The following is a 17,559-nucleotide window of genomic DNA, read 5'->3' as shown; positions in this document are numbered from 1 at the left end:
TTCCTTCCTTCCTTCCTTCCTTCCTTCCTTCCTTCCTTCCTTCCTTCCTTCCTTTTTCTTTCTTTTCTTTGTTGGTCATGGGCCTGGGTGCTTTCCACTTTGAGTTTTCTTAGTGATTTATTGGAGATAAGAGTCTCAGAGACTTTCCTGCCAGGGTTGCCTTTGAGCTGAGATCCTCAGATCTCAGCCTCCTGAGTACCTAGGATTATAGGCATGAGCCACCAGCACCCAGCTTGAATATTTTCTTTAAACACATAACTCCATCCTTTTTATTGGCAACTGTTAGTGTTTGTCTTATTGCTGATCACAGCCAAAATAACTCAGGTTACATAATTCAAAACTTTTCATGACTAAACATAAACCAGGACTCATCTGTCAATTAATTACAAGAAATTTCCTGAGGACTTCAGTGATTTTAGTCATCTCAAGACCTGCTGTGCTAATGTTGATGAGGAATACAAACCCTAGAAGAGATCATCCTGGTACTTAAGGAATTCTGATGTAATTAGGAAGACATCTTTGAACCAAGACCTTTTATTATTTTTCTTAATTAATCAAACAAGTCAATGTGCTAATTAAGTACTTGATTACTTCCTCTTCACTCCTTTGGTAAAGAGGAAGGATTCCTGATCAAATATGTGTTATCTTCCCTTAGGCAGATCAAATCATGATCTCATAAGTCACAACTGTTATCTCCAGGGATAGCTTGATACTTTTTTTTTTGCCAGTCATGGGGTTTGAACTCTGGGATTGGGCACTATCCCTGAGCTCTTCATTTCAAGAGAAGCTCTCTACCGCTTGAGCCACAGCACCACTTCTGGTTTTTCTAGTGGTTAATTGGAGATAAGAGTCTCAAGGATTTTTCTGCTGGGGCTGGCTTTGAACCGTGATCCTCAGATCTCAGCCTCCTCAGTAGCTAGGATTACAGATGTGAGCCACCAGCGTCCGGCAATAGTTTGATACTTTAGGGATCATTAGATACCCCATATCATATGGGAGCCCTTAGAAAAGAGCAAGTAAGCAGAGGCCAGGAGAAGTCAATCCTGTAGGAACAGTAAGGTGAGGTGACCCAGGTTCTTATAGGACAATGTAATCAGTTTTTCTGAATAGTTCCACAGACTGACCAGGAATTGAAACCATTTCAGGAATAAGCAGCCACTATGCCTGGTCCCTGTCCTAAGGACAGGGCTGTCTGTAAGGAACCAAACTGAGGGAGTACAATGGGAAGTGGATACCTGAGCTCTTCTTATCCTTCTTGACAGCTGTGTTGATGCTCACATAGTGCTGGGCCTTAATTATACCACACTGTGTATAAGACTTTGAATTAAATGCTGTGGAAATAACAGCTTTTGTTCTAAAAAGCTCTTACCTTTAGGAAGTAAGCAGGCAAATAAAGGACTTGTAAGTCAAATAAGTGTAAAAATGCATTTAAATTATATGTAATATTAATGCAATGAAAAACATATACAATGTATATAAATTACTTATGCAATATTTGTTGTGAAATTATGATTATTATGTATAATATATGTAATTATATATTATACAATATAGGTAATATATTACATAATTATATTCCTTATGTTATATATACTATTATATGTAACAATGCATATAAATGATTATATGTAATATTAATAATCAAAGGAAGACCCAACATGAGCAGAACAGAGTTACTTGCCTATAGGAATGTAGAAAGGCTTGATGAAGAGGGAGGTAAAACTTAGGTAAGACGGTAGAGAGCGGATATAGTCTTACATTAAGATAGATAAATAAGAAGGTGGGAGTTCAGGCAAAATGCAAACACCCTGACAAGAAATGTCTCTTCTGTTAGATAGTCTGGTTGGAGCATATAAAATGCAGCAGGAAGGACTTAAGGAAAAAGGAAGATCTAACTGTGTCACAGTTTTAATTAATGAATGCCTTACTTTAAGGCAATGGACCACAAAGAAGGCCCTGAGCTAGGCAATGGAGAAGTCAGAGCTGCTAATATTTCATGAGGGGATTCTGCATAATTTCTATGAGAGGAGGAAAGACTAAAATGAAGGCAGGTAGGAAGCTGAAACGGAGCAGGTAAGAAATCCAGCAGTCAGACAGACAAGGCATACAAAAGTGTCTGAGCAGAACATGAGGGCATAGTACTGAGTCAGGGAAACTGGTCAAAACCCTTTACTGTGTAGTATAGGACAATTGGTGCTATGGGTGAGAAAATAATTACTTTCTCCAACCTATATGAAAATTAATTTTCTACATATTCCATATTTATTAGGAACTTTATAAGCACTAAAGAAACAGACTTCTTTTTCTCCTCAGTGGTATGGTTGTTAAATTTTGAGGCTTGAAATCTATTTGCTTTATATAACATTTCAATTCATCCGAAAGAAGTTGGTTTTACTAGCAACTAGGGAACCTGGGAGCTTCAGGGACAGCCATGGATCTGCATGAGATGGGGGCTGTATTGTGGTGAAGCATTGCCATAACCTCCCTGTTAACCTCCACTCTATGAATTTTAAAGTAATTATGTTCAGTTTTCACTGAGGGCTTATTGGTATGTAGGAAACTACATGGCAGAAGGTAAGGGTAGGCCTCTAAGAATTCATACTGGAGCAGCAGCTGTTTAATTTGTGACATTTCTATTTTCTTGACTGCTGCACATAGGTATATTTCATGTTCATACTCTTCCTCCTCCTCTTCGTTTCTTACTTTGCAAATATTTCAAAGTCAGTGTTGTCATGAGCAAGACAGGTATTAATTTCACCTGGAATACTTCATCTTTACTTACAATATTTCACTGCTTCATATCACTCCGCATCTAGGCTCTTGAGATGAAAAAAAGGCACCCAGAATTCTTCAAGAACGATCGCTGGAATGTTCTATAAAATTCAGACTCTAGGACCAAATAAAAAGATATAGAAAAGCTCGGCACGTGTATTAGGTCTTTAAATATCTGATGAGCTGCTACAAAGAATACAAAGTAATCATTTAGATAGCTCCAGTAGAAGAACTTAGAACAAGCAAGTCTAAATTACAGCTGAATTTTGTCTTAATATGTTATATCTCCAAAGTTTGACTCAAAGTAGGTGTATTCTTTCTATGAAGATAGTCAAGTATAAGGTAATTTGGCCTTTAGAATAAGATTATGAGAGTAATTCAAAAGCTCTATTTGGAAATTTGGGCTAGACCTACAATGCCTCTTTCAAACTTGTATTATTTTTTAGGTACAAAGAATTGGTAAATAAGCATGAGATCTATGTTGTTGGGGCAAAGAAAATGTTCTATCTTCTTTTTTAGACCTTGGAAGTCTCAAATATTTCATGTGTCACATGCTGTCTACATATGATCTGAATGTTTTGTCTTTTTACATAGATACTCTAGGACCACAGCCAGTTTCTGATTCATCTTGGTTTAAGCCAAATTTTTGTTACAGTGAGTTGATTACAGAAGACACTTCAAATATATGTGAAGATGACTGGTTTAAGCTTGTTATTTAGTTGCCAGAAAGTTGCTTTTCTTTTGAGAATTAAAAAGTTTGGCTTGATTTCTTTTTTCCCCCTTTGATCTAGAATTAGAATTTTGTTTTACAATACAGTAGTAACCTTTACTTCATTATTCTTTGTTTTATGTGCCAATACAAGAGCTTGATCTCAGGGTGTTAAGCTCTCAAGTAGACTTTCCCATTCACAGCTAGAACTCTGCTCATTGACCTACACCTCTAGCTCTGGATTTTTTTCTGGTTAATTGGAGATAAGTGTCTCCTGGATTTGTCTTCCAGGGCTGGCTTTGGTCTGACCCTGATGCTCAGATCTCAGTCTCCTGAGTAGCTAGGATTATAGACATGGGTTACCAGCACCCAGTTTGCATTTTATTCTTGTGCACTTACAGGATAAGATTTAGATATACTCAGTTACTTTTAGTAATGAGTATTTAAAGTTTAAGAATTTCATGTTTTCCTGTTCAGATCAATTTTTTTCTTATGTATATGTCATCATTCTGAAAATTACCATGTAGCTGAAACAAACAATTTGTAATGTCTGTTATTTTCTGATAATAGTTTTTTCCCTTCTGTCTTCAATATTAAATCATTTTCCTTATAAAAGATGCACAAGTAGGGATATGAATGCAAGAATCCTTTGATTTTTCTCTTTTCCCCAAACATGTTTTCCCACGTGTATTTATATATGCATGCTGGCTCAGGCCAGGAACCTTTTCCTTTATACTCCATTTACCTATCAGAATGTTGTAATCCAGCTCTCCATTCAACACAAACTTCATTGTTAATGATATTTTATAAGCTCTAGCCCTATGACTAGCCAGACTAGGGGTCAGCACACTATGACTTTGTAAACCAAATCTAGCCTGCAGTCTTATTTTTTAAATAAAGTTTTATCAAAACATTGCTTTCTATTTAGTTTATGTGTTAAAAATGGCTTTCAATGTCCAATGGATGTAAAGGTGTGATAACCAATAGATAGCTTTTAGAGAGAACAAATTAAGGAAGTTATAAGGTTTTCTGGTACATTCTTTTGTTTTTTAATAACCATTCCAAATATAAAATTCATGAATCATTTTTTGCCTATGGTTTTCCAATCTTCTTTGTCCATCTCTCTTCTAAGTCAATGATTTATTTAAAACATAAATCAGGTCACATCACTTCATGTTCAAACTCCTCAAAGACTGCTCCATTTAAAGCCTATAAGCCTGGAAGTTCTGTGGAATCCCAATGCATTTGACTTTATGTCCTTTGTTCAGACCATGTGAGCTACCCCATTAGCTAGCTTCTTGTTTACACTTCTGACAGGAGCTTAGAGTTGCCAGGTGTGTTTTTTCATTAGGAAATTTATACTATTTATTTGTCTCCCTGGAATATTTGTACTTCTAGCCTTTCAGATTGTTCTTAATTCATGTTAGAGAGGCATTACGTGACCACAGCATGTAGAACTGTTCCCTGCGAGTATGCCACCCTGGTCATTTCTATACTTTGTATAATTTCCTCAGAGCACTTATGGATAACTTTTGTTTGCACAATTGCTTGTTACCTATCTGCTACAGTAGAAGGTAAGTGAGCACCCTGAGCAGCTTGCTGCTGCATTGCCAGCTCCTGCTACCATTGGCATTAAACCACAGGTACTAAATACAGGTTTGTTGAAGGAGTCATTGGCTACTTGTATGCAGTGGATATTATTCCCTTACTCTTTTGGAAGGGATTTATACTGAGCAACTACTGAAAATACTGTGTTCTGGTATTGTTGAGAATCTGACATTCTCATGTCTCTCCCCCACAGCCCACGGGCCTCCTTTCCATCCTTGAAGAGGAATGTTTAATTCCTAAGGCTACAGAGATGATTCTGAAGACCAAACTCTTTGATAACCATTTTGGAAAGTCAGCTTATTTCCAAAAGCCCAAATCTGATAAGAAGGATGGACATGAAGTTCACTTTGAACTTATCCATTATGCAGGAGTGGTATGTTACCTCTAGACCGACAGCCCTGAATTTTCTTATCTCTGTTTCAAATACACTCAGCGAAAAGCCTCTGGTAATACTTAAATAAAATTTAGATTAAGTGAAGTGATGAGCAAAATATATCTCAATACCACAAAAAAGTAGTGAGTCTTCAGCCCTTGGGAAATGAAATAAAACACCATACAACAATAGCATCTCCTGTGCAGAGAGGTGACAAATCTTAGAAAGGTCACCCCAACTCAAAGCAAAATGTCTGTAAAAAGGCACAGAGACCATCAAAGTCATGTTTTTTTCTTACTTGTCCTCCTTTTGAACTTAACATTGTATGGATAAGTGATTTCAGTTGATCTTTTTATTGAAGGTTTTTTTTTTAATTCCTCATAAAGAAACCATGGTCAGCAAACCATGGCCAATAAAGGTTTCTAATGACATTCACTGCTTCTCTCATCTTCCCACTGGTACCTGTGCCTCTTTCTACTGCTTCTGCCCAGAGATTCTAGGTTTAATAGAAGGAGAACTGATGAAAGATAAACTGATACCTCATCCTAACAGTTGTTCCCAGATACGTTTTTAGTTGTCTTCTTTAATATTTACAAAATTTTAGTTAAGGTAATATTTATAGCAAAATATTTGTTAACTTTTTTGAGTACTTATGATGATTTGACAGATCTTGCCTAGCAATAAGGCTAATGTCAATTGTTTTTCATGAAAGAAACATTTAATCGTACCCTCCTTTCTTCCCTCTTTTCTCCACCCTTCTCTCTTCTTCCTCTGCCTTTCTCCCTCCTTTCTCCCTTTCTCATTACTTTTCTTTGTTCCAGTACTGGGAGGGCTTGAGTTCAGGGCCTCACACCCTTACTCTGCTTTTTTCAAGCATTGCTGGCACTCTACCATTTGCACCACACTCTAGTACAACTTTTGTGCTGGTTAAGTAGACATTAAAGTCTCAAGGATTTGTCTACCCAGGCTGGCTTCTAACCTCAATCCTCAGATTTCAGCTTCCTGACTAACTAAGATTATAGGCATGAACCATGGGTACCTGGTTATTGCTTTTATGTCCCGTATTCCTTTTGACAATGTACAAAGTAAATTTGGAAATCTCCTTGAACCCAAGGTGACTTATCCCTGATAACATTTCCAAGACATCGGGAGTATTATTTAGTAAAATTACATTAGACTAATTTAAAATGAAGGTGTCTTCACAATTTATGATTTTTTTCAAGCAACGCTGTTTTCCTGTGTTGACTTGTGTATTTTCACTTTGGTTACCTGAAATTTATGTGTGTCCAAAGGTTCCCTATAATCTCAGTGGCTGGCTGGAGAAGAACAAAGACCTTCTTAATGAAACAGTGGTGGCTATATTTCAGAAGTCTTCCAACAGACTGCTAGCAAGCCTTTTTGAAAATTATATCAGTGTTGAGAATCGTAAGTCAATCTTGCTTGACATTTTGGCTTCAGAATGGCACTCCTCACTTTCGCAAAGATCCTTACCACTTCCCAGTTTCTTCTTTCTCTGGTTCAGGTTGTTCTCTCCTCTTAACCTGTCTTTGGAGTAGCAGTGTTTTCAAGACATGATAAACCATAATGAAAAAGATATTACATGGAATGCATTTCTGTCCTTTTGCTTTTTTTTGGACCTTCCTACAAAGATAAAACTAAAAATAATAATTTTGATGAATGTGGCCAATAATAATCTTCAAATATATATGATAAACAACAAAATTGCAACAAATCTAGTGTTGCAGATCTGAACTGATTTTGTCATTCTTGAACTGGGCAGCAGTCTGAAGAAAAACAACAAAAAAAGCTGCGAATACTCCAGTCCATCATCTGAGAAGCTTGTGTTTGTAGCTAGAGAAAAGAAAATAGAATTGTGATATAAAGAGAGACTTGCTGGTTATAGCTTGCATTAGTCTTATGTGAACATGAGTTGAACAGTTGCTGGTTGGGTTTGACTAAGACCTGACTACTTGTTGAAAGAAGAGGCTTCAGTCTATTTTTACATCCATTAAAAATCATTTTATTATGAACACAGAAACCTTCAAGCCCAACTCAAAATATATGCAGTTAGTCTCCCTTTCCTTCCTTTCCCTCTTCTTCCCTTCTCTTCCCTTCCCACTCCTTATTTCTCCTCTCCTTTTAGGTATTCTCTTTTACAATCCCGTGTACAGTTGGGGTTATATGCTTCTTCAGGGGTGTGTTAGACTGATTCTACTGTAGCCTCCAGCATGTGTCAAGCACCAATCAGGAGATATCCCATTAATATGTATTAACCAATGGACAACTAGTCTTGTCTAGTGACTTGCTGTTTACAAGAGCTGTTAGATATTTTATCTTACTCATTTTGTACATGACCATTTCAAATTTACATAGGAGGGATTTTCTCCTTATCTTACAGAAACACATGTAGCAGACTTCAAGTGCATTTTCTTCAGTTATATAAATGTACTAAATGGCAAGGCCTAGTAAGTAGGAAGACTTCTGCTTTTTAATCTAACATCTATTCTGTTCTTACTGTTTTCCAGAAACAAAGACAGGTTACATGCATTTAGGATTCAATAAGCACATCTTATCATTAGATAAAAATTTGAAGATATTGAGCCCAACTTGTTATCCCACAGGAGAACGGTGCTAGGCATAATTTGTAGCAAAAGTAACTCTGATAGCTTCTTCTGTCTCAGAACCTGGCTTCTAACTTGTTTTGTGTATTCACTCCACACGGACTGAAAAATCGGATTTTACTTATATTTTTGTCTTTTGAAAAAAATGAAAAAATTGAGAATAAAAAAATGTGGCTGGGTTTATTTCAGATCCCCTCAGAACAACTGTGGGACAGAATGGGCCAGCTGTTTTTTTTATATCACAGCCTCTACCCTCACTTCCTGACCATTTTATCCTACTATTGTTTCACAACCAGCCTCAGACTTACTTGGGGCTCCCAATTGATATAATCAGGGAACGGAGGAAGGATTCAGCACTTTCAGGAGTCTTTAGCACATAGTTCAGGAACATGCCTTCTCCGGGCCTTAGAAGAAGTAGAGAAATGAGGAGGCTACTGAATTTGAATTCCTGTTAATCTTCAGGCAGTGGATTTTTCTCGTTCCATGTTTTTTTTTTTTAACTTTTAAAGTCCATTTATTTTATTTATTGTCAGTATAGAGGTTTGAATACAGAGCCTCTCACTTGATTGGCAGGCATTCTACAACTTGAACCACACCCCTACCTATTTTGCTTTAGTTATTTTTCAGATAGTATCTTAAGTTTTTGCTCTGGTCTGGTCTCAGGCTGTAATTCTCCTCCTCTGACTTCTTAGTCACGAGGATAACATGGACCACTACACTTGGCTTGTTTTAGGGTTCCACTAACCTTTGCCTGGCTGACCTGGAACCGTGATTCCCTGTCTTGGTCAGCCGTCTAAGTAGCTTGTAAAAACCTCTGCACCTCATACTCTATCTTTGTTGAGACAAAATCTCCCTATATTACCAAGATTAGCCTGAAATTCCCCATCCTCCTGCCTCAGCCTCCAAAATAGCTAATACTGCAGACATGTACTACTGTCCATAGTTTGGCATGATTTTTAAACTTCAAAAGTGCCTCTGAGAAGTCTGTTTATGGCCGTATATATACTTCTGGCTCTCAGTTGAATAATTGTCTGATCAGAAGAGATCAAAGAATAGTTGGAACAAAAATTAGGAGGAAATTGTCTTTTAACTCTTCAGGGTGTTTTCTCTCTCTCTCTCTCTCTTTTTTGGAACTAGAAGAGAAGAATTTTCCAGAATGTCTTTCTTTTGTAGTCATCAAGCACTTCCTGTAAAATTTTGCCTGCAAGTTTCTAACTTATCTACATTTTAAATTGCCCACAACAATCACACTATGAAATATAAGTACTTTAAACCAGAGTTAGGATAAAAAAAAAGGGAATGGCATTCCATGTTCAAGAATGGAAAAACTGAAGTATGAAGAAGTCAAGTGACTCACTTGAGGATCTGGGTCTCTCCATTAGTGGTGAAGCTTCATGATATTTGCCTCCACATAGTTGACAGTGAAACCCAGATATCATCCTTCATAGCTTTCCTTGTTAATAGGGGGCCTATTTTCTCTAGGTTGGCTTTAGATTTTGACAATGTTCATCTTTATGAATTAGAACTACACAAATGCTTGTAAAATAGTTTGGTTTAGCATACAGGTTCTTCTGCTTTAAGATGAAAGGATTTACTTTTTTAATAAACTATGCCAATACATGAGTGTTGCCTGAAGTATAGCCAATGTGGAAAAACTAAAAAAGGAACATTAATATGCCTATCAGTTCAGGTAGAGATAACCCATCTGTTAATAACTTGGATTATGTTTCCTAAGTGTACTTGAAATATATGCACATTCAAGATCATAATATACAAAATATATAGATTTTATAGCCCAGTTTTTCCTCTAAAAGAAAATTATAGGAATCTTTCTATATTAGTTATATGTACCTAGACCATTATTTTCAATGTTAAAGAAATATTTCATTATATGTACGTTTTTCACAATCTAACTATCCAAATGCCTGTGTATGTTTCTTGATTATTTTATTTTTGCTGATTTTTTTTCTTGCAGGATTTGGTATTGAATCTATGGCTTTGCAGATGCTAAGAATGTGCCCTATTGCTGAGCTACATCCTCAGCTTTTGCTTGTTTTCTAATGACCATATAAAGCTTCAGTGCATATCTTTGTACAGTTTCCTAAGTATTTGCTTAAGAGAAAGAACCATAGGCATTTTAAGAGTTAAATGTAGTTTTGAAGCTTTTATTAGATATCAGTATATTATTTTTAGAACTTCGATGAACTTAGGTTTTCATCAACAAATTCTGGCACTGTGACACATTGTAGTTTAAAAAAAAATTTTAATTACTTTTTTTTCTGCTTTTAGCAATGCACTTTGGGAAGAAGAAGCACATGAAAGGAGATTCATTCCAGTTGTTGACATCGCTGCATAAAGTAATTTTATGTTGTTAACTATTCAGAGTTTTAACTGTGTCATAATGGTATATATTATTACTTATCTAAAATTGTTCATCTCTAATGACAAGCTAAATATCTGGTTAGTCAAGTTGGAACAGTGGAGGTTCATTTGATATTTTCAAGTATTGAAAAGACATGATTAGGCCCCACCTTTATCCTTTATGTCAGCTTATACTCAACACCTAGCTGACATAAGTACAGATTCACAACACATCTCAGTTAAAAGTATTGTCCTTGGTCAGAAGGAAGCTAAGCTGTCTGCACAGTCTTCTCTTCAGTCATTGACCCCTCCCTTTCCTCAGCAGAGGAACATCTGTGGTACACGGGTGTATTTGTATTGGCCTTTCTTTAGGGATCTGATTAAAGTTGAGTCAGCACTACTGCCTTTTAAAATCCTCTGCTCTACCTCATATCTCCGGCTAAATCTTTGAAATCAGAATCCCTACCTCAGATTGTGTTTCTAAAGAGTCTGACCTAAAATAAAAGGTTTCCTACAAATCCAAAACTTGAGAAATGATTTTTTTCAAGACATTTTATTGTTCAGCCATAAGTTATGGCTGTCAATTTCAAAACAGGTTGAAATGATTCACAGTGGAGCTGTGTCTGCCAGATAAATATTGACTTGACACCAGAAAGAAAAAAATGTGTTTTTGGTAAGCAGAGAGTAAAGATGAATTCATCATTTTACCACTGGTGTGTATGTGGGGTATCAGATATAGTAGATAGATTTAAAGATATTTTTGAGAGTTTTTAGTAACTTGCAAAATGCTTTTGTATTTATTATGATTTTCACCTTAGGAAAAGCTAAATAACTTGATGACAAGTCTGAAATCAACAGCACCTCATTTTGTGAGATGCATAAATCCCAATGTGAACAAAATGCCAGGTAAGAACTAGGCATCTCTATAACCTACGACAGGGAATGCTTTTTATTTAACTACACAGAATGTCTCTTAAAAGAGCCATTTTCTGATCCATTTATATAAGAGTAGATTTTCAGATATAAAAATGAAAGTAACTTAGTTCAGTGTGAGCTTTTGGAACCTCCTCAGGGCTGCTTTTGAATTGAAATTCTAGTGGACATACTGAAAGATTTTACAAAGCAGGCTCGTTTGAGTAATATCAGAATACTTTCTATTACCATTGAAAATTTCTCCTGATCTCAGATGTGTTTGAGCTCCCAAGCAATTGTTTAGAACTGACAACTATAATGGGGTTGCTTTTGATGAACAAAGAAATAATGGAAGGATTGATATACTATACAATAAAACTTAACTGACAACATAATCTGGTAGAATGGAGGTGAGGATATGTCTGAATCTTTCCTAGGCAAGATTGTAAACAAAATTTTGTGATTGTCCCCATCTTCCCATTTCTTTCACTTACATTATTTTTGTAGTCTTTTCTCCCTCCTATTTAGAGATAGAAATTCCCTTTTGTGTTCTGATTGTCATTCCTAGCTGGTTTTTGGTTGGCAAATGGGTCTGATATATGGCATCAACATTCTAACAAAAAATTAAAATGGTGATCTATTTCATTTCCCAAGACAATATGCCTCTTAATCCTTATCTAACTGTGAACTCAAATGATTGTTCTATGTTAAAAATAATTTTAGATAATTCACATTTAGAAACTTGAATATAATAATAGAAGTAAGTACTGAGAATGCTCTCAGGCAGGAAATAGGAACTTAGATTAAATATCAGGGAGAACTCACTAAGTTCAAACTCTTTAACCTAATCTGGACAAAATCTAGGATTGAGACGTGTATTCAACATGACCCTCCCTTTTTTTAAAGGTATAATGGACCCTTTCTTGGTTCTGCAACAGCTGAGGTGTAATGGAATCTTGGAAGGTATTAGGATATGTTGTGAAGGGTTTCCAAAAAGAATGCCATATGATGATTTTAATAACAGGTAAACATATATTTCCTATGTTCCAAAGAGCTCGAGGCAGACTATTCTGTTTTCCTTTCTGAATGTTTAAGTACACACTGTTTGTTTGGTTAATATTCTCCTGACTACAAATTGATGTGTTGTGGTGGTGGTGAGATCTATGATGACAGAGTTCCATTATGCTATCCCCTGAAATCCAATATCCATATAACTGTAATACCCCTAAATCTCTATTAACAGATAATAGACCCACATAAAGAGGAAATATATACAGAAAATGTATAGCCTGAATTCAATCACTGAAATGTTGTATATACTTAATAATAGCTGCCACTCAATGAAGCTATCATTTTATTAGCAAACTTATGAAAGGAAAGAAGCCAAGCTGGTGGTTCACAGGAGGCAGAACAGGCACCTTTGCTTTCTATTTCCTGGATTCTGCAAGTGCAAATTAAAGCTCATCAAGTCAATCTGAGCAAAATTTAGTAGAGTAAGCATCTGTTTGGGATCAAATTGGAATGTTTCTATTAACTCATCATTAGGGTAAAAAACTGGAAAAGGAAATTTAATATTTCTGCTTTTCAGTTTCGTTAGTCAGATGATAGGCATACTTAAGCTTTCCCACTCTCTTTTTCATTCCAATTTTTCTCTTCCTAATTTGGCAGCGAAACCAAATGAGTTGATTTCTAAAGCACCATGAAAAGTATAAACTATTTTGTCAATGGAAGAGATTATTGATCATAATTATTTTTGCCAAGGATTTTTCAGAAATTCAGTATGTAGATAGGGAAGTTAGATCTGTATTGTTTCACAACTCTCTTGTCCAGATTAATCATTATTTGAATTGTGTGATCCCTTCACCCCATTTAAAATTAGGTACCACATCCTAAACCCAAGGATCTTTCCAAAGAGAAAATTTGTGAGCAGCAGAAAAGCAACTGAAGAACTACTTAGCTCCCTGGAGATAGACCATACTCAGTATCAATTTGGAATCACTAAGGTAACTAGGAAACTGCAAAGAATATATTTGGAGAAGAATAGCAGGAAAGAGTGTGTATCTTAAAATATCTGTGAATACATGAATAGAATGTGTTCTTCAGCTCCTGTGACCAGAAATAATGCAAACAGAGCTCAGTTCAAAATGAAAACTCCTGTGCTGGCTAAGGAAGAAAAATGCAATGTTTCTTAAATTTCAGTCTTGACTGAATTACAGTTTTTATAATTAATCAGTGAACCAAATTCATACCAATATATAAATTACCGAATTAACCTTTCATTGCTAGAAAATCTATGTACAAATCAGAGTACGAAAAATGTCAGTTAGCTTCCTTAAGGTAATTTTTTTTGCCTATGTGAACTGATTTCATCTACTGTACTCATTTAAGGATGAATCTTATAGGCCTAAATAATTTATTTATTTATTTTTTATTGTGAAAATACTGTATAGAGGGGTTACAATTACATGGGCAAGATAATGAGTACATTTCTTATTGTTGCCTCCTCCTTTGATTCCCCTTCCCATCCCATCCCATCTCCCACTTTCCCCCCGCACCTTCCCTCCCCCGTCCCTGCCAAAGTTGTAAAGTTCATTTTCTACATAACGACTTTTACATCTCATTGTTGCAATGGGTCCACCTGTATTCCTATTTAAACAATTTGTTTTTTCCCTTCCCATCCACAAATTATACCAACATCAAATACAGTGAAAACAGGGGTTATACCGTGGGGGAGGGGGCCTAAATAATTTAATAGCTTTAAATTCAACCCCACTATTCAAAGAAGCTAGCTTCCTTAAATATGATTCTCTAAATTCCATTTTTTCTAAGAGACCATATATGGGGGGAGGTGGAGTCTGAATAATAGATTGGTCTTATCTTGTAGTCAGCATCAGATAGCTCCTAATGGAGCTCACTCATCATCCTTATAACTTAGCTTCCCAGGTTCTGAGATTTCATATGTTTGACACCAGCTTTGGCACTTTAGCACATTTTTTTAAAAAATGAAATGTTACCTTGAGTAAAGCCAAAAATGAAATAGGACTGATAAAGTCTTCCCCGGAATATTTCAGTTGTTTATAGGGCATTCAACAGACCTTTGTTGAATACTTATGATCAGTGAAACTAACACCTGACATTTCTTTTAGGTATTTTTTAAAGCTAGCTTTCTGGGCAGATTGGAAAAAAAGAGAGACAAGAGACTGACTGAAGTTTTCACATTGCTCCAAGCCAGAGTACGAGGAAAACTGATACGAATCAAATTCCAGAAGATTCTGGAAGAAAGGTGTTGTATTTCTTCCATCTGCTGAGGCAATTGATAACTAATATAAACATCTGTCCATTGCATATTATAAGCTGTGGGAAAGAGTTGCTTCTTCTGCTTAGGCTGATTCTTAGAAAAAAATCAGTCGTAGTACATGCAAAGAAGGCAAAGGAAGTTATTATTTTACTCAGCCAATTACAGTCACAATTCAGGTATTATTTCTGTTGAGTCTAGCCTTCCTTTTAGAAAGCATTGTGTGTAGTTTAGAATCATAGATCTTTGAAGGTGGTGTGACTCACAATTTAGAATAGAAGCAGATGGAAAGGGTTGGCATACATACCCCGCAGCCTATTCTGTGTGAGTTTGCTTCAATGTGGATAAGTGTTCTGTCCATTTTGTTACCTTCACTGTAACTTCCTTACTTTCAGGCAGGGTTACTGAGGACTTTCATTTCTACATTTGGGCATAGGATTTGTCAATTTCCAATGGATTCATGGAAAGCAAAATCTTCAAAGAAAGAGACCACTGATTTTACAAAAATGGGTTTGATAACAACAAGGCATTTATTTGACAGTATTTGTATTAATTTTTTCTCTTAGAATATTTAATCTTCTGAAGAGAAGTTTACAGGTCTTGGTATAAATTGGTTAACTGGAAATTTGATAATTCTACCTGCTTGCCCAAAGCAAGTAAAAAAGAATCATAGAAGATGTTATTGAGACATTCATAGAAAGGTGTATCTCATAGTGGCCATACTGTGGGTGTTTGGAGATGAGGAGTATGCCTTGTAGGACTAGTTGTGTAAGTTTGTGTAAAAGTTTTAATTTCTTAATGATAAACTTGCTTTCTAAACTAGAACCATTTTAGTCTATTCTTTCTCATTCATCACTTCAAAAAATACAATGTTTTCTCCATAAAAATGCAGAAAATATAGTGCATAGTCATGAAGCCATCACTAATAGCCATTTTTTCTGTTATTTTTGGCAACCTTAAAAATGCTAACTTACAAAAAGAAAAAAAATGCTAACTTAGAGTTCAGGCCCCATGACTGGACCCCCCCCAAAAAAAATGCTAACTTTTTTTTAATCTTGATACTAGTTGTATTCCTTCCTGCCTAGATTCTGAATTTATGTATAGCTTTCTGTATTTCATTGTAACTCAAATAAAAGTATGCTTTTGTGGCTTTACTAGACACCCTTAACCAGTGGGATGATTTTATATATTTTTTAGTCTTCATGTAAATAACATTTATGTGTTATAATGAAGTTTATTATATTCAGTATTATACATGTGTCAGTGCTAGACTGGGAATATTGCTCAAGTGGAAGAGCACTTGTCTAATTTGAGGAAGGCCCTGAGTTCAATAGTTCAATCTCAAGTAAAACACACACACACATGCACACACACATACACATACAATGTATTGTTGATGTGTATACATATCATATATAAATACATATGTATTTACACACACGAGGTTGATTAAACTTTTATGTAGTTAAGAATACTGGTCCATGAAATGGAAAGACTTGGAAAAAATTATATTAAGTGAAGTAAGCTAGACCCAAAGAAACATAGGTCCCATGGTTTCTCTTATTTGCAATTACTAGTATATGTCTGAGACAAGCAGAAACGGTCAGATAAGTTGATGTTGTGTGAAATGAACCCCAAGATAAGGACTCAAATAACTTTTCTTTCTTGCTATTGTTTCTAACATATTTATAAGATGATTTCTTTGTTGCTTTGTATGTCCCTCCCCCACGGTATAACCCCTGTTTTCACTTTATTTGATGTTGGTATAATTTGTGGAGGGGAAGGGAAAAAACAAATTGTTTAACAAGGGATACAGGTGGACCCATTGCAACAATGAGATGTACAAGACGTTTTGTCAAATAACAAACTGTACAACTTTGGCAGAGGGGGGGAAGGGAGGAAATGGGAGGGCAGGGATGGTAAGGGGAAACAAAGGAGGAGGCAACAATGCTTGGTAAGAGATGTACTCATCACCTTGCTCATGTAATTGTAACCCCTCTGTACAATATTTTCACAACAAAAAATCAATAATAAAAAAAGAACACTGGTCCATGATGAGGATGGGATGGGAGCCTTTGGGCTTAATGACTGGTCCTGTCAATGTAGAGCACCCTCTCCCATCCTGCCAAGGTTACAGTTACAGCGCATACACTTCCTCTTTCTGTGCTGCATACTGGCTCTTTATGCCATTAATTATTTTATTTAAGTCCTCTCCTCCTTCATAGTCTAGCTCAAAGTTTTCTATTTTATCTTTAAAAATCCTGACTAGTAATTTCATTAATCACTGTTTACTTTTTGTTATTTATTTATTTTTCCTTTTTTCTGCTCTCTGCTTATTCTTTTTCTGTTTCCTTGAGGTATAAGATTAGTTCATTTGTTGCCAAGGTATCGTATTTTGGAGTATCATGTCCTGAATTCCATCAATATGGAAGTAATTAAAAGAGGTTTAAAAGGAAAGCAATTCTGGGATGTGATCCTTGCCCAGAATGGGTCACATTTTCTTTTTTCCTCCCTTCTCTTCTTCAATGAGTTTTTATTAAGTACTTCCTATATGCTCCTAAGCTTGGGAAATGTTGCTATGAAAAGACAGTTTGCATGACTCTATGGAGCTTGTACTAGTAAGAAGGAGATGATAAAGAGGTATAATTCTGGCAAGTACTCTTAAGAAAATAACAGTGAGATTGAGAGGGAAATAAAATTAGTTTATTTGTCTCATTTTTGCACAGGTAGGCATTTATCAGCAAACATTTCCCTTTAAGGAGTGCTTTAGTTAGATCTTTACCATAGTATTAGTAGAGCACTGGATATGACTATATTCTTATCTTTGTAGTGTTTCATATGTTTTCCTGTTATTAACATCTTTTATTTCAACTGGAAGAACTGGATTTAATATATTGTGGTAAATAGT

At 35.8% G+C, this 17,559-nt stretch overlaps 1 protein-coding gene across 1 annotated transcript in view; it reads left to right on the top strand.

Annotated features, from left to right (window-relative positions):
- The window catches only part of Myh15 (myosin, heavy chain 15), a 111,364-nt gene that overhangs the window by 33,145 nt on the left and 60,660 nt on the right, over nucleotides 1-17,559 (top strand). The window contains exons 15-21 of the mRNA XM_013028522.1: nucleotides 5,283-5,462; nucleotides 6,755-6,887; nucleotides 10,373-10,440; nucleotides 11,263-11,350; nucleotides 12,263-12,380; nucleotides 13,236-13,359; nucleotides 14,503-14,639. Of these exons, the coding sequence (XP_012883976.1) occupies nucleotides 5,283-5,462; nucleotides 6,755-6,887; nucleotides 10,373-10,440; nucleotides 11,263-11,350; nucleotides 12,263-12,380; nucleotides 13,236-13,359; nucleotides 14,503-14,639 (848 nt within the window). The remainder of the gene's footprint in view (nucleotides 1-5,282; nucleotides 5,463-6,754; nucleotides 6,888-10,372; nucleotides 10,441-11,262; nucleotides 11,351-12,262; nucleotides 12,381-13,235; nucleotides 13,360-14,502; nucleotides 14,640-17,559) is intronic.

Source organism: Dipodomys ordii, unplaced genomic scaffold, assembly GCF_000151885.1.
Source record: "Dipodomys ordii isolate 6190 unplaced genomic scaffold, Dord_2.0 Scaffold111, whole genome shotgun sequence".
NCBI lineage: Eukaryota > Metazoa > Chordata > Mammalia > Rodentia > Heteromyidae > Dipodomys > Dipodomys ordii.
Note: the sequence above shows the minus strand (reverse complement) of the source record. Positions and strands in the feature narration are given on the sequence as shown.